The sequence below is a fragment of the Trematomus bernacchii genome, unplaced genomic scaffold, assembly GCF_902827165.1.
Source record: "Trematomus bernacchii unplaced genomic scaffold, fTreBer1.1, whole genome shotgun sequence".
Classification (NCBI taxonomy): Eukaryota; Metazoa; Chordata; class Actinopteri; order Perciformes; family Nototheniidae; genus Trematomus; species Trematomus bernacchii.
The window spans coordinates 1-22590 of record NW_022987602.1 but is presented as its reverse complement, the minus strand read 5'-3'; the positions used below and the strand labels follow the sequence as shown (position 1 = coordinate 22590).

General features: G+C 41.1%; 2 protein-coding genes across 3 annotated transcripts; one reads left to right on the top strand and one right to left on the bottom strand.

Annotated features, from left to right (window-relative positions):
* Window positions 1-45: 45 nt before the first annotated feature.
* On the bottom strand, window positions 46-15733 carry LOC117482603 (monocarboxylate transporter 4-like). 2 transcript variants are annotated; one of them, XM_034130748.1, is made up of 6 exons: window positions 15638-15733; window positions 5708-5963; window positions 5455-5598; window positions 3446-4047; window positions 2302-2482; window positions 46-2218 (listed from the first exon to the last, which is right to left on the bottom strand). In XM_034130748.1, exons 2-6 carry the CDS (start codon window positions 5928-5930, stop codon window positions 1893-1895), a joined length of 1476 nt encoding a protein of 491 aa, XP_033986639.1. In that variant the 5' UTR covers window positions 5931-5963; window positions 15638-15733; the 3' UTR covers window positions 46-1892. The 2 variants fall into 2 exon arrangements, with proteins under 2 accessions (XP_033986639.1, XP_033986640.1); XM_034130749.1 differs by lacking the exon at window positions 15638-15733 and adding an exon at window positions 12253-12406.
* Window positions 15734-15784: 51 nt separating this feature from the next.
* On the top strand, window positions 15785-22543 carry LOC117482586 (coiled-coil domain-containing protein 57-like; the record flags this gene model as incomplete). Its single annotated transcript, XM_034130722.1, has 3 exons — window positions 15785-16009; window positions 16582-16745; window positions 22421-22543. Coding segments are annotated over exons 2-3 (269 nt in total), but the record flags the coding sequence as incomplete, so codon positions are not given.
* Between the last annotated feature and the right edge of the window lie 47 nt (window positions 22544-22590).

The window sequence follows — 22590 nt, the reverse complement described above, 5'->3', positions numbered from 1 at the left end:
ATGAATCAGTTCATCTGTGAGTCCTACAAAACAGAACACACGTCATTTAGTCATTTGTCCACAGAAAATATATATTTATTTGGGAAAATCAGGCACCACATGCCTAGATTGTGTTTGACATCACTCAGAAAAATAGCAGTGTAAAAGCAGCAGGTGCGTTCCATTTCTTCACCAAGCAACAGGGTCCTGCTTGCTCTAAGTGTTTTAACATTGAATGGAACACATACAGTACACAGACAGTAGAGCACATGGATCCCAGCATTGGACATCATACCAACACAGCCCAGGGACACTTGCAGCATCAACAGTAGTAAAGGCATACGAGGACGTACATTCATCAGCTGAGTAAACAACACCAACACAGACTGACAATTCAAGTTTCCTACACAAATGTATCAGGCAGCGTATGAAGAAAGCTCAGTAGTAGCTCTCAGCAGTCACGTGACAACAAAACAAAAAAGACTTTAACATGGCAGCAATTAGTGAACAGCTACAGTATGACATTTAGCTGCCCCTTTTTTAAATAGTTGTTCAAACAATTTTCAAATGCGAGTTGCTATCCTATTGTAACATAAAACGACAATAAATACATTCATTTTTTATATTAGCTTGACAATATATTTTTGAAGCAATGTCCACCTACAAGCCTTCGAAAGCTTTAAACTGTGTTTCAGTTCAAGTTCTTTTGACTGGCGTTTGTAAATATAGGCAGTTTTTTAATACGTAATGATAATGGAGACTGGAGAGGGAACATTATTAGTGCTGTGTTAATCACAATGATAATCAGTGATAAATCATGATTAACCTTTGTCTTTCCACTGCTGTGAGATAGTAAGCATTTGAGCTGGTATTATGGGAGCAACTTTGGGCCAAACTTGCTGATATGTTGCATGAAATGTTTTGCTTTTAAATGTTTAATTGTGAGCGTGAACCTTGACAGGCCTTTATTCTACATTTTATGCCTGGTAAATAATGTGGGACATACAGTATATATGTGTGTGTGTGGTTGCGTTGTAGCCACTTTGATCTTGGAACCACAGCTTTTGCAACCACTTAAAGCTCTCACTGTAAACTGCTACAGCTCAGCCTCTGACTGACGCCGCTCAGCTCTTAGATTCAACACATCTTTGGGACCGAGATCTGGCACCACTGCAGTAGAAAGTTAAAGAAGTGGTCTGCAATCAAAAACGGAGACCATTGCAGTTTGTGTTTCGCATCACACAAACCGCTCACACCCTAATATCTCTGCTGGTATACCCTAAAGACAGAAAGCTTACAGTAGGTCATATGATGGCAGCTGAGCAAACCCCATCTGTTGACCAAAGCTATGAGAAGTTGTTGAAAGCTTGATAAAAGAGCTAGTAAGTGGACGTTGACTGGCATTTTTAGTCAACCTTTTTGGAATCCTTAGGGAAATGGAAGGTGGAACAGCTTGAATTCTGAAGAAAACAGCATCTGTCTGTAAAACAACAGCAAAAAACTGCTGAGAAAAGTACAAAAAACGAAAACTAAATGTCCTTGTCCTTAAATGTAATCTGTGTCTGAGCCGAGCCTAGTACTGAGATATTTATTTAAAAAAGGTGTTGAGTGAGTGAGACCTTTAATGCCCAAAGGAATTGTGTTTCAGACTCTCCATTGAACTCATTAACAGTAATACACATTTTGAATCACATCCAAATGTTGCATTAGAGCCGAATAGGGCAAAAACACGTGTTGATGATAAACACTCATTATCAGAATAGATTGTTATTTAAAGGGCAATATTTTCTCACCTTACAATACTTAGACCCTTTCCCTTTGTGTGGCTCCTAGCTCAGCGTTTTGCAACAGATCCTCCTGAGAACATTTGACTTCCTGTTGGTGAACAGTTTGTCATTCCTCAGTCTTATTCTTCATATCGATGTGTTGTCTTCCTCTTTCTCTCCCGTCTCCATCACCGTTATCTCCTCCTCGCCTGCTTTTAAAGCGCAGACTTTTCCATTGTCTTTTCCCTTTGGCTCCTCTTCGCCGTCATGGTCTTCCTCCTCTTCCACCCCGCGATTCAGCCCCTCCTTCTCTGCAGCATTCACAGCCATCTCCAATTTAGCTTCTGTCTCTCCGTGTTTTATCTTAATGCAGAAAAAGTTGCCCAGGGCTAAGACTATAGCTGACAGTGTGACCTCACAGCCCGCCAACAGGAAGACGTACATGTAGACATTGGTGTAGTCCAGGAGGCGACCTGGTGGAGAGAAGGAGAACATTAGCATGACTGTCAACCCCTTTATTATTTCACTGTCTCAATCTTTCCTCCCTTGTTCTGACCTGCTCCAGGAGGTCCCACTAGAACAGCGATAGCTTCCACCAGCAGCACCAGGCCTATGGCGCTGGAGAACTTCTCCGTCCCTACGACAGCCATGAGGACCTCGAACTGCAGCGCTCCAACCATGCCGTACGACATGCCGAAGAAGATGCAGAAGATCACCAGACCACCGTAGTCTTTTGCCTGCAAGTAGAAGAAAAGTCAGGTTAGCATAGGACATTAAGGTGAAGGAATGACGAAAGTTAAAGACTTATGATGTGTCTCCATTTAAGATGCTCTCCTACATTGCAATGTCATACACTATTATCACAGTTTGTGCATTTTTAACAGGCAGTGATGTTTCAAACTGCACTATTACCGCTGTTAGCTTGAAAGCTAGCTAGGGTCGTTATTATTCGTGGTAGCAAATAATTACAGACTGCTCAATAAACCCAATAAAATGAACATTGCGCACGGCTGCTGTGCCCTTTACCAAAAGTGACAATGACCACTGTTAGCTAGCTAGCAGTTATTGTTCTTGGTAGCAGATGATCTGCTCTAAAAAACAATAATAAAAAGAACAGAGGATTATTTTCGACACTGGAGTAGTAGTACGTGTCAATGAAAAAAAACCTACTAGAAAACTTTTATTTGTACAGTAATGTGTTGACCAAAGTAACGGTTACTTCTGTTACGTAGCCAAGATGGTGGTCATTTGGGTACTCATAGTGCATTTTGCTATACTTAGCATTTTGACGCACTGATGCTCTCAAAAAATCACGTCAGTACAGGAGTTTGTGAATTGAGACACAGCACTACAGTTACCTAGCCCAACTATACAAATATAACAAAGTATATCAGTCTAATTTACAGTTTTCCCTTCAGGATAATTAACTGAAATAATCTACCGAACAACATTCAGTTGTTTTTTTACTAGACTGATTTTTATAGGCATTACATGTTATAATCTCTTAAATATTTAATTGATATGTTTTGTTTCTTTTTTTATCCTGTTATTTTCCCAGTATGAGCCAAGTAGTCCAGTTCTCTGACCTTTATGATGTCAACGGATGTGGCTTCTAGTCAGTGTGTGAAACTGAAAACCCTTCACACAGGTATGATCATCTTTATCCTCTTTTTATATTGAACCGAATGCTGCTTAATTACCTGTGATCCAATGAGATCGGTGCACCCGTTGAAGATCATAGCGAAGCTCAACACGTACACAGTTCTGGGTCGGACCCACTTCGTGCCGGCTATGAGTCCACAGATAGGTCGAGCGAACATATCAACAAATCCCAGGATGGTGAGGAGCAATGCAGACTGTGTGTCTTCATAACCAAGGCTTTTGGCGTAGCTGACCACAAACACGGGGGGCACGAACAGGCCCAGCACCATGATGGACGCTGCAAGGGTGTAGATGATGAAACCTCTATCCTTGAACACGCTGAAATCCAACAGCTTCTTCTTCGGCTGGATTTTCTTTTCCTCTGTGGGAATGCTTTCCTCCAGGTTCTTGGCCTTCTCAGGGGGCAACAGGGGCCTCATGAGGGCCCCACAGGCACAGCAGTTGAGAAGTAGGCCCCCGAGTATGAGGAACCCCCCCCTCCAGCCATAGTGGTACTGGAGTACCTGTCCCAGTGGGGAGAGGCAGCACAGCGCCACAGGGCTGCCTGCTGCCGCCAAGCCATTGGCTAGAGGACGCTTCTCGCTGAAGTAGCGATTCAGCATGATGAGAGACGGCTGGAAGTTCAACGCCAGACCCAGACCTGAGGACAGAGAGACAGACAGAAATAATTCACTTTGCAAAAGGTTAGGGGTGAGGGAGGGAGGTATACTAGAGGGACACCAACACATAGAAGCATCTTGAGACACAAACACTGGAAAGGACTCAGTCTCTGTTGTCGTTTTGGACATGGAAAGACAAATTCTTTGTGGCTAAAATTTAATTTAGAAATGTCGTTTCCAATTTTAGTCTGTACCAAAATGATAGACTAAAAATGACATTCAATATCAAGCAATTAAAAAAAAGCGTACAGTTCTATATGGAGAAGTAAAGTTTGAATACAGCTGTTGAAAAGTTTTATTTCGAGAATTAAATTAAATTCAAATTCAAAAGGTTTATTGTCATATCATATATGCATATATATATGATTTTCTATTAATACGCCATTAATGGTTTGATGTCATCTATCTATATATAGATGACATTTAACCATTAAATGGCGTTGGCATTAATCCTGGACCAAAGTTCCATGTTTGTTTGACCTCCCAACCTCAACCCTACACAGACTTCATGAACTGACTTTAGTATTACTGCAACTGTAACTTACTGTAATTATTACTATGGCCACTAGAGTTCACTGCCTAACCATTTTGAACTTCCATAGAAACTTGGATCATCTCAAGATAATTGTGGCTGTTTCTTTTATATTTGGAGAAGTAGAGTTTGAGTAGGTCCCAAGAATGGTGTTGTAAATGTATCATATTGTAATTTTCACATCATATCGTTTCTTTATGTTTTTCCACCTGATGGCATGAATGTGAAAGTCCTTTGGATCAAGGCTTATGTTGACCTTAAGATGGCATTAGAATAAAGCTAAGAAGTTCAGGTTCATCAGCAGGAAGAGGTTTATCAGTGTTTCTAAAGTTTGCATATTTCCTGTTACATTGATTTTGCCCAGATGATGACAGTAGTGCAAAGGTCAGGAAGTCATCAACAATATACATATTCTGCAGGAATATCCAAAGTAAAAGTAGGACGTTTGTTTCACAATATGTTGCTTTGATGAATGGAAAAAGCAACTGACAAAAAATGTAGAAGGAAAACAAAACAAACATTTGCATGGTTTGTCATGTTTCGTCAATACTGTTGCTGTGTATTGTAAGGAAATTAACCAATAGAACAAGAAGGATGTAACCAGGGGTTATTGGGTTAATCCCACCCCCTGCAGTCAATATGTTGAAGTGTCTGTGGGCAAGATACAGTAACCACAATTTGCTTTGTAAGCATGTCTACAATATTGAAGTGCATGTACGTTTCTTTGGATAAAAGCGTAAGCCAAATTCCATGTAGTGTAATGAATAGATATACAGAGTAGATGCATGCATATTTATGTAACCTTTTTACATGTTTGTGTTTTTTTAATTTTTGTGCATGTTCGTTATGACTTTACCTGTAATAACTCCAGTGCAAAGGTAGATGTGTATGATACTTGTGGCAAAGGAGGCCAATATCATTCCCAGGGAGGCGAAGAGTCCGCCGACCATCATCACCGGCCGACAGCCAAACCTGTTCACCAACACGCTGCACAGAGGGCCTGAGAAAACATAATCAATACGTCAATTAAGTGTGCACATGTGTAGTGTGGTATATATCATTTTGATGTTAACAGCTTATCCCCCCAGTCTTGTACCACCCATGTCTACCTGAGCCGTACAGCATGGCGAGCAGTATTGATGAGATCAAGGCAGTGTCGCTGTATCCCACATCGAACTCTAGGATCAGCTCCTTGAAGAACACGCTGACAGCTTTGGGGAAGGCGTAGGAGAAGCCAGTAATGACGAAGCCCCCGGCCAACACTGCCCACCCCCAGCCGCCATCTGGTGCCTTCACCCCGGGAGGTGCGTCGTCCACCACTGCTCCTCCCATGATGCTCTTTGACTACTTTGTTGAGGTCAGTGGCTATAAACACAGTGGTAAAAACAAGAGGTCAAACAATGTTTATAATTACTTAAGTCAAAATCATATGTGTGTGGTTAATCAACCCAATCATGTGTAAAAGCTATGTACGTCACAGTGCAAAACTTAATATCGCCTTTGAAATGAGTTCAATAAAATGACAGGAATAACATAACAGCCATGATAATGATGCAAACTACACACAATATACTGTTTTGTGCTATAAAGAAATCACTTAACCTGTTCAGTTTGAGGCTAGTGTTCTTGGGAGAGGTGGGTTTGTTTTATTTACAATATGAGACTCTGCATGGGAGAGTGTGTGTTTTGTGTAGGAGTGTGTTTGAGTGTTGTATTCATTACAGTAGAGGGTGTCAATATGGAAACATGGCATCTGCGGTGCGGGATTTACTATTAACAGCTTGTCAGGACGGATGAATATTCTTCATCACCCAGTCGGAGTCCACATAACTCACACACTCCGCACATGGACACACTACTGCACAGCCTATAATCTCTGCTGTTCATCCTCACAGTACCGTACTATATACATATGGTATAGTATATAACTGTGTTGTAAAATGTCAGGGGTGGATGTACTGAGATCCTGTACTTAAAGGGGACCTATCATGCAAAATGCACTTTTGTACGTCTTTTATACATGAATATGTGTCCCCGGTGTTCCAGGGAACTCACCAAGTGTCAGAAAACACAACCCTCTCTATTTTCCTCCATACCCAAATCTCTAAAAAAGGGGCTGCAACGGATCTGATACAGACTGATCCAGATTTGAACACTGTCCTGACGTCAGGACAATGGCGCTACGGCTATTGGGCCAACTCCACCAATCAGGAGGAGACAGCCACGGCCATTGCCGTTCGAAAGCGCTGGAGACGCTGTAGTACATATGCCAGGCCTGTAGATGGTGCTGTTCTCACAGAATCTGCCCTTGCAGAGCAGAGCTAAAAAAAAGTGCAAATTGAGCGAAATGAGGCATGGCTAAAATGCATGATCTGTTTGGTATTTTGAAAACAGAAACGTATAAATATACCTTATATAGGTATGGCCCTACAATATATCATTTAAATATACCATGATAGGTCCACTTTAAGTAAATGTAGGAATACCACAACGTAGAAATACAAGTATAAGTCCTGTATTTATTATATTTCATATCATTAATGCAATGTAACAAAAATTCTCAATGAAATTGGAGTAGTGGAGTAAAAGAAAATGGAAGTACAAGTACCTCACAATTGTAGATATGTATTGTACTTAATTACTATCCACCTAAGTAAAATGGATAATATTTCTTGTAGAGTTTATTTATGAATGTAATTATAAAAGGAAACCCCTGATCACATTCACACAGTTGCACATGCATACCTGGAAGCTGTCCAGTACAAACACACACTGATCTGCTGGCCACTGATCAGTTGGGGTTGAGGAATCAGGGACATTTCTCAAGTGACCCCTCCCAGATTGATCCTGCCAGTCTGGAGATTTGCAATAGAGAACCGCAGTGACACGTCCTAAAACCCGGAAGTAAACTTCTTCTGGTTCCTTCGACAAAAATGCATAAATCATAAATCTATCGATCATAAATCTATCGATTAGATTTATGATTCGAAAATTATAAAAGTAGGGTAGACATGTGGAGATTATCCGGCTGAACAAAACGTGATCCGTCTCTTAAATGTGTGTCAACCACAGACCTTATTTCAAGCTATTTTCCAAAATCCTATGGAGAAATTGCATTGCATTTTTGACGAAGAAACCCATGCGCAGCTTACTTCCGGGTTTTAGGACGCGTCACTGCGGTTCTCTATAGCTAGCTTCTTTAACATGTAAGCCACCACTGAGCCTTGATAGTATGATCAGTGTTAACATAAATCCATCCATTATATGAAACCAATTATCCTCTGCAGCACAGCAGGGGGCCGCAGCTGATCCTGACATTAGGTGAGAGGTGAAGCACACCCTGGACTGATCGCTAAGCAACCACAGGGCTGACACATAAAGACAGACAGCAGGAAAGAGAGACTTTAGGTTCATCTCAATACCCCTCCTCGACTCCTCTCTTCCCCTCCTCCGGGACTTGACCCGGAAATCGACCATGAGGAGGGGTGAGGGAGGAGGGGTGAGGGAGGATACACGAGAGCAGACTACGCGCGTATAAAAGCCCCGCCCCCACCTTCACAGCTGGTCGATTTCAACACAGGAAAACGGAGAACTGGAAGAATGAGTGGAAAAGCATCACATAAATGTATAAGTGCTCACAGCACCGTGGGAATTATTATGTGCAATTCATTTCTTAAGGTTATACTAACAATTGAAGTCATATTTAAAGATTTTGAACGTCACTAAAACATAGCTGTTAAGAAAGGTATTTCATAAATGGCTAGATCTTACAATAATAGCTAGAATAACAATTATTTTATAGTTTTGTGTTAAAATATTCAGTAGTTAAATTAAAATGTACAGTCCTGAATGTGGGTTTGTGGTAAATGTGGGGATCTACAGGACACACATTTTCAGAGTAAAGGATTTCACATTACTATAATTATATTTTTTATTTAAATGTAGGCTACATTTTACACCACAACGGAACACAAAAGCAGGACCAACCATCATACATTGAATTCCTTGACTAACAAGAGAAAGATTAATTAATTTAATTAAATATTTACAAACAAATGGGCCGGTTCTAAGGGGTTATTCAGTTAAGCCCGATGAGAGGGGATACAGCTGTGCACATGTCATCATTAACAGACGTCGTTTAAGAGTGACGTTTGAGTGAACGAGGACGTCCCAATTAATACCTGAGGACTCCTCTGTCCTCGCGTCACCTCCTCGTGTCTCTCGCTCGCATCTTACGGAGGCGGAGCTAAGACACAAGCAAGGGACGCGAGTGAGGGAAAGGAGGAGGTGAAATATTCAATTGAGACGAGCCTAATGTGGTGGAGTGATGATGTATACCCGGAAGTTAGCATCATTAAGGCTCCATGACAAAAAGCAATGGGATTTTTCTAGTGGATTTTGGTATATTGCAGAAAATAAGATCTGTGGCGAACAATACTTACACATTTTGTTCAGTAGAATAATCTCCACATATAAACACCACTTTTGTTATTTTAGACATGTAAATGCAATCACCAGAAGTTAAAAGCTAACGTTAGGCTACAAACAACTACATCATGGTTGCATGACTGCGCGGCACCACTGCTAAGCTAAGCTAAAGGCGGCTAATGTTCGTCGTGATGACGTCTAGTAGTCTTATTTAGCCACTTGTTAGCAACCGCCGACACTTAAAATCTTGAGACATTCAAGAGTGGGGATTCAGGATGTATTTTACGTTGTGGAACATAAAAATCTCTTAAGCTTGTGTTAACCACAGACCTTATTTCAGACATCTTACCAATTAAAAAAACAATAGCTTCGAGACAATGAACTGAAAGTGCTAAAATGCTAACTAATTTATTGGTTTCAGGACTCATTCCTGCACCACTCTAATGGCGCATTTCCACTACACGGCCTCGCTCGGCCTCGCTCGGTATGGCTAGGCCTTGTTAGGCCTTGTTAGGCCTTGTTAGGCCTTGTTAGGACTGGCTCACTTTATGGCGCATTTCCATTACAGTTTAGGAACTGGGGCAGTATCTATAGTAACGCAGTGTAGGCGGAGCCGTGACGTCATCTTCAATGCGAAACACAAAACCAACATCAGCCGTTAGCTGTTAGCCCTCAGAGCTCACAGCTCCTCATATCTGTTCAGAAACTAGACAAAAGCTAAACAAGTACAAACCACAGACTGTCTGTGTCATGGCGAATACAGTCGCTGTTTTATTTATGTCTGTATAGGCCGTTGTTGTGAGTGTGGACGGTCGGAGCATACACTGCGTTAGCTTAGCCAATCTCCATTTAGAAAACACGCATTTTAAAAGGTTTTTCGCCTGCCGTCTGTCTGCAGACTTGTCAAAGCATTAATTCATGGTTTTTAATAACCGGTATCAGTATGTTGTTACTTCGGCATCATTTTGAAACGTGTATTACAATTAAATCACGGTCAAATATGTCCATCTTGTTGTAGTTTTGTAGCTTTGACAAAAAATCCATACAAAAATGTAATCTGTGGAAGCCGTAGTACTGTAAAAAGCACGACCAATCATTTTAGCCGGCCCGGCTAAAATAACTGGATGGCCTACCTGCCTGTCAGCCTTCCATCTGTGCACAAACTTATCTCGTGCCCTCATTGGTCATGTGTGCGTTCGTGTGTGTTGGAGGAGGGGCTCTGTAAGGAAGTGGCAGATTTTTTCCGGCTGTGTATTTTCAAATTCTAGCGATCTCGAGCTGGTTTCTCCAAAATTACCTACCCCACCTTTAATTGCCCTATACTTCTGCTCTCAGACGTAGTTCATTATGAAGTTATTACCCTATCCGATAATAACCCAATGCATAGGCAATAATGTAATATAATACATAATTTTATATATATTTATATATGTGTATATATATATATATATAATTATATATGTGTATATATATATTTATATAAGGCGCGTTCACACCGGAGTACTTTTCCCCGTACTTTTCCCGTTTAGTTCCGATAGTGCCTGGAATTTTGCGTTCACACCAAAAAGAGTACTTAGTTCCGAGAACTTTTACCCCCATTTTTAGTGCCTGCTAGAGAGGTGGGACTATCCTGGGGAGAAAAAAGTACCAATTTCGATTGGCTGGGCGAATTGCAAACCATGCCCCGTAAAACTCTGAAAAGTTTTGTGAAGCCGCCATTGTATTTGCTGGCATTAGCATTATTAGCATTAGCCCCGCGCACCAACGGAGAGAGACTAACTTATGGCAACACAAAAAAAAACATGGGAGCGGTGGAGTGATGAGGAGGTGTCGACGTTCTGGCAATTTACTCGGAAGGCTTCAGTAGAAGCCAGTCCCCAACTCCGGGGACTTCCAGCCGGGGACTTCGGGTGGCAGTGTACGCCGTGAAGTTGTTTGCGGCCTGCCAGTAAACCCAAAGCAGAAGAAGAAGTGACGTCAGCGGCTTCATTTACGTAATCTTCCCTCGGGGAACTTATTCCGGTGTGAACGCGATCTGTACTTAGTTCCATGGGGGTACTAAGTGCTGGCACTAAGTGCTATGGCAAAGTACTTGGTGTGAAAGCGGCTATTGTCAAGTTACAACCGGCCCTTTGAGTGCAACCTTAATGCTAATGCCCCCGATGAAATTGAGTTCTACACCCCTGCTTTAAATGCTAATGAGCTGCTGCTGGCCACGCCCCTCTGTGGAAGTGTTCGGTTTAATAGAACACAATAGGCGCATTCACACCGCAGTACTTTTCCCACAAAGGTTCATGAGAACTTAGTTCATGAGAACTCTTTAGTTCTCATGAACGGGGGGAAGGATTAGGCAAATGAAGCCGCTGACGTCACTTCTTCTTCTTCTGCTTTGGGTTTACTGGCAGGCCGCAAACAACTTCACGGCGTATACTGCCACCCGAAGTCCCCGGCCGGAAGTCCCCAGAGTTGGGGACTGGCTTCAGTAGAAGCTGCTGGGAGTCCCAAGTAAATCCGAGTAAATCGCCAGAACGCCGACACCTCCTCATCTCCACCGCTCCCATGTTTTCTTTTGTGTTGCCATAAGTTAGTCTCTCTGCGTTTGTGCGCTGGGCTAATGCTAATGCTAACGCGAGGATAATAAAATGGCGGCTTCACAAAACTTTTTTGGAGTTTTACGGGGCGTGGTTTGCATTCCGCCCAGCCAATCAGACATAGGAACCTTTTTCTCCCACGAAAGTACCTGCTCTCTAGCAGGGACGGAAAAGGGGGTAAAAAAGGTTCTCATTAACTAATTTTAGTTCTGGCTCTTTTTGGTGTGAACGCGACATTTTGGAACTATATCGGAACTAAAGTGGGAAAAGTACTGCGGTGGGAAAAGTACTGCGGTGGGAAAAGTACTGCGGTGGGAAAAGTACTGCGGTGTGAACGCGGCTAATGGTGCTCTCGGAGGAGATTCAGGTGATAAGGCTGGCTGGTATTACCTTGGTTAGTTATTGGCTAATGGTTGCACATTCCAAAAAAACATTTTCTTTTGGATGGATCAGGACAAACAGAGAGGGAATCTTTTTTCCTGAAACGTTCTGTATCTCTTTACACAAAGGGGACACATATTAATGTATAAAAGACATGAAAAGTGGATTTTGCGTAATACGTGACCTTTAACATAAAATGTGTGTAATATTTTCTCCTAAGTGATAACTAGTGTTTACTGTTTAGCCTGGCATACCTTTCATGAAGGACATCTGGGAGGCGGTTTTTGGCTGGTGTTCCTTTCAGGTTCTATTTTTGTCAGCCACAACTGCAACAGCCTTGCCTTTGCTTCCCTATTGGCACAGTCGGCAAAGCTGCCCCATTGTGTAATTACTTTATATGGTATCCTTATTCTGTAATGCAAATATTTTATCACAGTTAGTAGGTTTAAAGGTTACACATAATATTTATGATATATGTAAAGCAGGGTTGTCTGTCATATATAATAGATTTGTTTATGTGGTTTCCTTATCTGATTATATATCCTGCATACAAAAATCTCCATACAAATGATCAGTTTACCATTCATATATATCTTATATGATATCCAGTATATATGCATTTAAGTTGAATGTATAAACATATATACCTAGAAATACTCTTGCTTAATAAGGCCTAATTTGTCTTTAATGTATTTTCAGTCACACCGTGTACATTACAGGTCAGAGCCTGACAGATGTTGTTTAGGAGCAGGAGCTAGCATGGCTAATAAGTGAACAAGCGTTTGTGGTATTTAATTGATGACTTGTTGATTATACAGCGTGGTATCCAAATGTACTGTCATTATTTTCTGTCAATGTATTACACTGGGTGAAGCCAAGCAGCGCCAGTACTCCCCTTTGCGATTTAACCAAGAAGAATGTTGACAATAAGATATTATAAATAATATAAATGAGAAGTCATTATCACCCCGCTTTCTGAAATGGTTTCTTGAATTATTAAATTACTGTAGGAACATCAGAAAACACCACTATTTTTGCATAAAAACAAGAAACGGAAAGCAAATGATGTCCTGTTCCACATAGAAATGCCTGTTTCAAGTGTCCATCTGCATGATGGGACACACACACACACACACACACACACACACACACACACACACACACACACACACACACACACACACACACACACACACACACACACACACACACACACACACACACACACACACACACACACACACACACACACACACACACACACACACACACACACACACACACACACACACACACACACACACACACACACACACACACACACACACACACACACACACACACACACACACACACACACACACACACACACACACACACACACACACACACACACACAGTGACATTAGCATGACCCTACAAGAATACTCCTTCTATAGGCCAGCCCACATCATCCACACCTTCCATGACCAGACTAAACCATGACCAGACCATGACTAAAATAAGACCCTAAACATTCTACACACGCACGCGCGCGCGTTTTTTTTTAAAACCAGACCTCCACATAAGTACCAAGCCCCAGTATATGGGCTGCCAGCTCTACCAAGTGAGAACAACTTTCAATCAGAATACATTATTTGGCTAGACTGACCGAAGCTCTCCACTTTGTTAGCTTAGCAACATTGCATCAGCTGTTGTACCATTTAAGCTCAGGGCGGGGGGGTCTCCCCATCTCAATCCGTCTGAGGGTTTCTGCAGTTCCCTGAATGTATTCCAAAGTCATAGGCGTAGAATTGGATCCCAACAAAATGCAGCAGCTTTAACAAATTAATGACCGTTGTAGGAATGTTTTTGATCTACAGTTTGGTGTGGTCTGTTTCAGTAGTAATCACTGTGACTGATTGATGCCTGGCGTTTTAGGTTTGCAGAGTTACCCTGGAGTGGTGTGGATGAAGATTGGCCTTATTCACTTGCAGTGCAGCCTGTTTTCTTGAGGGTATGGTTACTGGCTAAGTGCATTATGGTTGGACCTCTGTGGGGATTTCTGTTAGTGGTGTCCATTCAGTTTTAATTAATGTGTATCTTTAATAAAGGCTTTCATCACAGATTGTAAAGGTTCTCATCACAGGGTATTTTTTACAGTATTCGGATCAACACTGTAAAAATACTCTGTTACAAGTAAAAGTCCTGCATTGCAATGTCACTTAAGTAAGTATAATCAGCAAAATGTACTTAAGATATTAAATGTAACAGTATAATGCGCCAAAAAGACTGCGCTGTATTAACTGTTGGCTAGTTAATTCATTTAAATACATATGATTTTATAGACTCCTGTGTTTCTTAGGCAAACATTTCTAAATGTATTATAGTACAACTTACAATATTACCATTTCAATTGTAATAGTCAAATAATTAAGTGTCATGAAAAGAAAATACTCAAGTAAAATACAACTACAACTAATTTGCACTTAAGTGTTACACACACATCACACTAGTTTTTGCTAACGCTGAGATATATTGTAAAGCATATCTTTTTAGGCTACTCGATGAGTATGGAGAATAGAAAATGACATAAGTATAAAGAGATAAGGAAAAATGTATCGATACAGAAAAATAAATAAAGGAATAAATGAAAATAACATAAATAAAAATAAGAAATAAGAAAATAAATAAGGGCTGAAATAAATAAAAGAAACAAATAATATGGAAATAAATAATTATGTTAAAGAAATAATGCTTGAGGAAACAAATACAAATGTTTATTTGTTTTGTATTTTCTTCACCCAAATATGTATTTATTTGATCCTGTGACCTTGACTTCTCAAGGTATATGAAAGCAGAGTAATGATGAAGCTCAGAGCCCGGGGGTTATCAGCCTCAGATATGCTGCTGAGAGCACGTAGGCACTAGTCTACTTCTGCATCACCACATTACAGTCCTAACGTTGACTGTTCATTGCATCACACTGTGACTCCATCACTCGCCGAATCAGGAAACGACCTTCAGTTAACATCTCTTCTTGTGAAATAACATCCACTCCGACTCCGCTATAGTTTCTCTGCTCTTAATTTCTTGGTTGGTAGGATGACAAAATACTATTTCCGGCTAATATTTCAGTATATTTTTACATTATCCAAGACACCAAAAAGTTGTATTTTTTCTAAAAAAAGACAATGAACGCGTCCGTCTTTTATTTACTTCAGTTGAATAGAACCGAAGTAAAGTTAGGCTTCATTTTATACGGTGTGTCCGCCTTTATGTCTGCCTAAGACAGTAAAATGCGACACCGAGACAGATGTGGACAAAGCTCGGTGCTTACGTGAGGACCGAGGCGTATGTCTCTAATGTGCATCCCGGCGGACGACATTTCTGAGGGGTGGGTCCAGTCTGACCGGTATCCTGTTATAACAACTTACAATATCCAGAGACTATTCACCACCATTCAACACAATTATAATAACGGCATAGGATCCCTTCAAATTACTCGAGTGACTTTCATCCTACCTGTTACTCTGTTGCTGAGCACTCTATATAACAGGGGAAATACATTCCGAGAAGGCCGTAACACATACACATACACATATACAAATGAAGAATTGATTAAAAGGAAAAATAATAACTTATCACACGGTAGCCTACCTGCTGAGATGCTGTCCGCCTCCTTCAGAAGCTCGTCCACAATAAACGTGTGAGCGCGCTACCGTCGCTGGACTTTATCTAAAGCTGGCGTGCAGGAACCATTGTCTATTATTGTAGCAGGGGAACAATTTCACAGACGTACCGTATTAGGTTGCCATGGAATCAATTTACATCACACGAGGAAGTAGCCAAGTTTTAGTTTAGTAATCTAGCTCGTGAAATGTTTTTAGCTATCGTTACGTGTTAAGTTGTTATTTATTTGTCGCTAACTGTAATGTTTTCCGTGAAGTATGAAGACTTATGAGCAAAAACGGAAACACTAATGTCACAGATACCTAACCATTGCTAAAAAGCTGAAGCTACTGTGTTTTGGTAAGTTCACGTATGCATTTAATACAGTGTGTGTGCGCGTGAGTGTTTGTTGTGTGAGTGGGTCTTCTATACAATGTTCGAACTTCTTAGAAATATTAAAAGCAATACATGGAGAAAAAAGAGCACAACATCAATATTTGACGGACTGAAATATTATAAGGTGGGTGTATGTGTGTGTTAAATTATTTTAATATTCATGTTAACCATAACATACTCAATGCTTGATAAACACATTGATGTGTTTGTGTGGCACCTAGTATATTTTGTACATCAACCTGGATCTATCCATATTTTACATCTTGATTTTTGAATCTGAACACACTACATGTATTGCACATATGTCCATCCTTAGAGACAGATCTGTTGCTCTCTTTATATATACAGTCTATGGTTGCTCTCCCCAAGGTGTTTTCTATTCTCTCTCCGTTAATTGTGTGGTTTCTTTGGGAAGGACAGAGGATGTCGTATGCGGTACACACTGTAAAGCCTCTTGAGGCAAATGTGTCATTGTGATATTGGGCTATATAAATACAATTTTATTGATGAATTGAACACTTGCTTTGTGGCTGTAGGTATATCCAAGTTCCACCATGCAGTCGGACGGGGACAGTGGACTGGGAGACCTGGAGGCCAAGCTGGTCAGGAAAGAGATGGAGTGGAAGGAGCTCCAGGCTGCGATGGTTCATCAACTGGAGACTTCCCTCAAAACGGCCCAGGAGGAGTGCTTATCCCTCAGGTACCACATCTACATGAACCTCCCGTCAGGATCAAAGTACATGTGCATTTCCACTGAAGCTTTAAGCTGGAAATATGCTCTTAAACATTTGTAGGATTGCCCTGTCTCTGACTTTCTTAATAAACAACGAAGTAGCTGTGTAGCTGTTTTGTTTGTTGACAGGTTACATCACAATAATTGTGTGATGTTATTTCTCACCACCATTGCAAACCCAAATATAATCAGTTTACAATAATATAAAATGGAGAAAATAAGTTAGGCATGTTTGTTTCATAAGATACATAGAAGATCAAGCAATTATCCAAAACAGTTTCTGCCAATCAATCAACCAACACATTCATTGTTTCAGTCATTGGTTTGCTGTGACTTACTGACTTAACTCAACTGACTCGGGTGGATACATTTTGTTTCTTGAATTAGTGTTAAGCACACTGTTTATTTGTAATACAATTCAATATCAATATAATTGTGTCAGTGTGTAAAAGTTGAATTCTCAAGAAAACTGAAAGGATGATAACATGACAACAGTTAGAACATTTGAACGTAGAGGTTTAAGCTAAATAATTAAAGAATATATTTCCTCACATGTGTCGTAGCAACTTAAAATCAGCTGTGGTCTAGAGAAAATGATCAGTTAGGTAACAAACGTACTGCAACACAATATTCGTATTAAAGGTATCAAAGATCTTTTATACTTGCAAGAATCCACCAAAGAGAGCGTACTGTTCTGTGAAAAACAGGCTCTCCTTATAGGAGGACATCAAAGCTTATTTACATTACAAACAACATGTTGTGAGGCCAGCTGGTAAACCCCATGGCACTGTATGCAAAAACTCACACCCTACAAAGAACAATGGGATATGCAGATAACCCCTTATCGTAAATCCCTTTCACTCATCCTCTCTTCCTGTGGTTGTCATTAAACCCCCTTGTCCAAACACATCTGTTGATCACACATACATTTAGGCCCCATTTACACGGGAACGCAAACGAAAATGAACCAAATTCGATATCAAAAAAGTATTCCGTTCACACGCAATCGGCTCAATTAACGTGTCCGTTCACACGAGACCGCTCGACCAGCTGGAGACGCTGTAGTACATATGCCGGGCCTGTAAGTGGCGCTGTACTTCCGCCACAAAATACACCAAAAGCAGCGAAGAAGACCCCCCGAGCATGGTTGCCCAGTTGCCCTTCTGTGTATGCTCCGCGGTGGATTTAGCAACATGTAGTTCATGTAGTTCTCCATGTGCACTTGTTGCTGATGGTTGTGGTAGAGGAGCTGTAGATTTTGCACTAACATCTGTAGCATGGTCAGTAGCAGTAGCAGTAGCTACAAGTAGCTGATTGTATAATGTGTATCTGGTGTTTTTAGAATAGTTAATGGATTGTTATAAAATAAAGTAATTGTGTTAACTGTAACTGAAACTGTCTCTGGCCCGTTATGTAAAACGAACCTGTGTTCCTTGTGGGTTAAATCTTTTATTATCAATAGTTAGTTCCTAGGGGTGAAACTCCCTTAGGTGGCATTGTTGGCAACACAAACTCACAAATGTGACGGTGTGGTGTAGGTAAGAGTTTGTGTTGCCAACAACGCCACCTAAGGGAGTTTCACCCCTAGGAACTAACTATTGATAATAAAAGATTTAACCCACAAGGAACTAGGGTTGCGGTCGAATAGTCCATTTAGCTTAGGAACCTTCCTAACGGAGTGAAATGACCCGGAAGTCCCTCAGTGGCAGCCATGATAAGTGCCGTTCGAATTCTCTAAATGAAAGGAAAGGAGGTTTCAAACTTCCTTTATAACCTCCTTTAGCTTAGGAACCACTGGACCTCCCTAACCGAAAGGAGAGGAGAAAATGCTGCCCCACAATGCCTTGCGGCCGTGGCATTTGCCGTCACACAACAGTCGGCCGTTCACGGAAACAACCGATTATGACCGATAAATGATATCATGAAAGTTACGGTGCTTATTAAGCATTTTAAAACGTATGTGGTAACTTGCCAAAGTGCTTTGTTTTGAACGTTCATCAGTATTATAATCAAAAAGAGAAATATGAACGTTAGTTTTTACTGAAATGATCAAATAAAGTCAACATTTCACAGTGTTTACTGAGCTGTGTGGGGTTTGTTCAACTTTTAAAAGATGTTTGAATGGTGATATACACAGTGATAGATGTTAAGGACTAACGTTTATAATAAATACATTTGTATTGATTTTAAGATCTTTTCATACAATCATACGTATTGGGATCATTTGTATTAATGTGGACCGGAGGGAGAGGGTGACGAGCATAAGTTTCACTTTCCTTTTTTATTTCAATTCCAACTTTGGTCATGAAGAATATGTTTCTCTGTTGTCCCCGTTCATAAAGCATAAAACAACAGCATCAGAGCACGGTGCAGAGTCTCTAGATGAGTTTACAGTAGTCCCTGGTTCTTATTAAACATCCATGTTGTAGTCCGCTGTATAGAAAACTGTAGTTTCCATAGTTTCCCCACAGCAGCAGGCGCACATTTATGACCTCCGCTGGCGCATCATAAACACGTCGGATAGTGAAAGTGCAGTCGGATTCTCTAAAGTACCGCAGTCTCTTCTCCTAAATCCTTTTGAATTCTCCTATCCACTATCCCTTAACCCCATGACGTTTCACTCAGAGGTCAAGGAATAGACGATAGGGTTAGAACTTAGGAGCTGATTTTTGGACTATTCGACCGCAACCTAGGGTTGCAAAGGGGCGGAAAGTTTCCGGTAAATTTCCGGAAAGTTTCCATGGAAAGTTAAGCTGGGGAATTTTGGAAATATTCGATGCAAAATTAAACAAAAAAACATGAAATTTCAACAGATTTTTAAGTTGAACAGAACAAGTTTTAATTATTTTATTGAACAATTATTTGTTTCATTGAAGAACAAAAACAGGAATGTTGAGTTAAATGTTACTCATCCCCCCCAACCCCACTCATTAAAAAATGAACAAAAATGCACCCCCCATCCAAAAATCCCCACAAAGTCATGAAAATGTTAGATGAAAAGAGCCCTTCTCCCTCCAAAAAGTCCCATTAAACATGCAAATCTTCCTTCAAGCGATCCTCTGCATTTTTGCTAAACCCTTTCAGTCAACGGGCTCTTCCTGGGCCTCATCAACATCCAACTCTGATGCCCCTTTCACACCGGCGCTTTTCCAGCTCCTGCTGGGAGCTAGAGCCTGAAAAGCGCCGGTTTTTCCTGTTCACACCGCAGCGGCGGCGCGTCATAGCTCCGGAATGCGGTTCACTTCCAGCTCCAAAAAGTTGTCGGTCCAGAGCAGAGGCAAGAGCTTTGGAGCTATGACGCGGCGTCGCTTACGTCTCTCTTACGTCCGTCGAGGCGGAGGCGGGGGCAACCTTTTGGGTATGCACTATTTTTATAAGAATATTGTTCATACCTGTTTATCTGTTTACATTCTGTGATTTGTATACAAAAGAAAACACAATTCAAGTCTGATCCAGTGATTTTATTGTAAGAGGCATGATACAAAATAGATCAGGTTTAACTGCAGTAATATTAGTGGTCCCCCATGTTGAAATACTCCATCAATGCAGATCTAACGTCAGCTCCTTCTTGTCTACCGTTCTCTGGAAAGGGGTGTAAAGGGGGTTGGTTGTACACAACTTCATGGCAATATTCAGTCGTCCCTTGAAAAGTCGTCCGATGCCTTCCATTTCGTCTCGTAAGAGGATAACCACAGCGAACAGCGCTTCAATACAATCGGCCATTGTTGTCGTGATTTCCGCGCGGTTTGGGTTTTAGGAAGCAGGCACGTAAACGGTTACGTCATGACGCAAACGATGAGGCAATGACGCAGTACCATCCCGGCTCTTGAGCGGTGTGAGCGGTGTGAACAGAGCGGGAGCTGAAAAGGGAAACGGGAGCTGAACCAGAAAAGCTCTCGCGAGGAGCTAGAAAGTGAAAAGTGCCGGTGTAGTCTTCCTCTTCAGTGTCACTGTCCAGCCTTGTTGAGGATGGCTCTGTGTCAGGCTCAAACCAGTTTTTCCACTCTCACATTTGTGAGCCTGTTCCGAAACTTTGTGTGGTCTCAATAGCCATGCAGTAAGCAATGGCAGTGTGCTATGGCATGGATATTCAAGTGTACTTGAATGGCATCTGTTTGTTTTAGTCAAGATTATGCTAAAATATACTTTCCCGTTAATTCCCGTTAATTCCCGTGGAAAGTTTCCATCTTTGAAAATTCCCGGAATTTTGCAACCCTACAAGGAACACAGGTTAGTTTTACATAACGGGCCAGAGACAGTTTCAGTTACAGTTAACACAATTACTTTATTTTATAACAATCAATTAACTATTCTAAAAACACCAGATACACATTATACAATCAGCTAAAAGTTAATACTGGGACATAGGAGGTACAAGACAGGGCTGGGGCTTACCAGGCGGCAATACATCAAAAAGGGGGAAGGGTCCAACTCAAAACCACCCGTGACACCGCAAACCAAACAACAGGACTCGTGAAGAACACCACCACCAGGGATTGGGGTTGCTGCCTCAGGCCCACAGCACCTGTCTGACAAGAGGAAGACGGTTAAAACCTCCACACAGTATTACACTTAAATAAACAACTAAATAATTAACCAAACAAATACAACCAAATAAATTAACTTATCCAAATAAAGTCTGCACACAATGGTTCATATTAAACAAGGAAAACACTAGTATATAAACTTAAATAACAAAACCAAATGAATGAACTTATCCAAACAAAGTCTGTATGCAATGGTCAATGTTAAACAAGGAAAACACTAGTAAATAAACTTAAAGAACAAAACCAAATGAATGAAGGTATCCAAGGTGAAGGTGGGCCTAACAATTAATAGCACCCCTGAAAAGGGCACAGGTACATATAATATTATTTAGAGGCCAAATAAACACATGGATGTCGATAACTGAATTTACAGGATTCCCATACATACAATCTATTCAGCCACAGCAGTAGCTACTGACCATGCTACAGCAGTGAGCAGCAGAGTTGGGGAGAGGCGGTGCTATGGCTTCATCGTTATCAGGAAATTATCGTATAGGGCGTACACACTGAGCCGTTTGCCCCCCCAGAGCGTTCTGTCCGCAGATCTACCCACCTTGGGACCCGTTATTGTTTGAGGGGTCCGTTTCCGCTGTTCCGTTACGGCCTCGTGTGAACGAACGGGCTATACGAAAGAGAAAAGTAGCAGATACAACCCGAACCGTATCCAAGTAAACGGGGCCTTAAAGGTCACTCCCAGGATACGACCTAATCAGAGAAACAGTTTACAGTTAGCAATGTTAATACATTTGATCACACAATTTCCTTAACACATGTTTAATGCTGTCTTTGATACTCAGCTGTACGTGCCTATTGAGGCAGATATTAATTCCCAAAATATATTGGTGACCAGCTTGTTTGCTGTGAAAAGCTGGATGTCATGCTCTAAATACTTAGAAACCGGACCTGCCGGTCACTGGCCCTACTTCAACACAGACACCAGTTTGAAAAAGGAACAGAAACTCTAGACAACTTTCTCTCACTTGATAACCTTTGATTACCTTCTACTTATACATTAATAGCATTAACTTGGTATTTTTTGTCTTTTTTCCCCCACAAAAATAGCCGATTAATATTCTTTAATGTTTCATTTACCAGAGAACGTTACCAGCAATTGAAGGAAGATTTCCAGTTCAACCTTGCCATCCTGGATGAACGAGACAGAGAGCTGGAGAGATATGATGCCCTAACTTCAAGCGTTCTGACCGAGGAGAAAAAACGGTATATTAAATCTGACCCTTTTCAATCTGAAAAGCAGAAGGAATAGT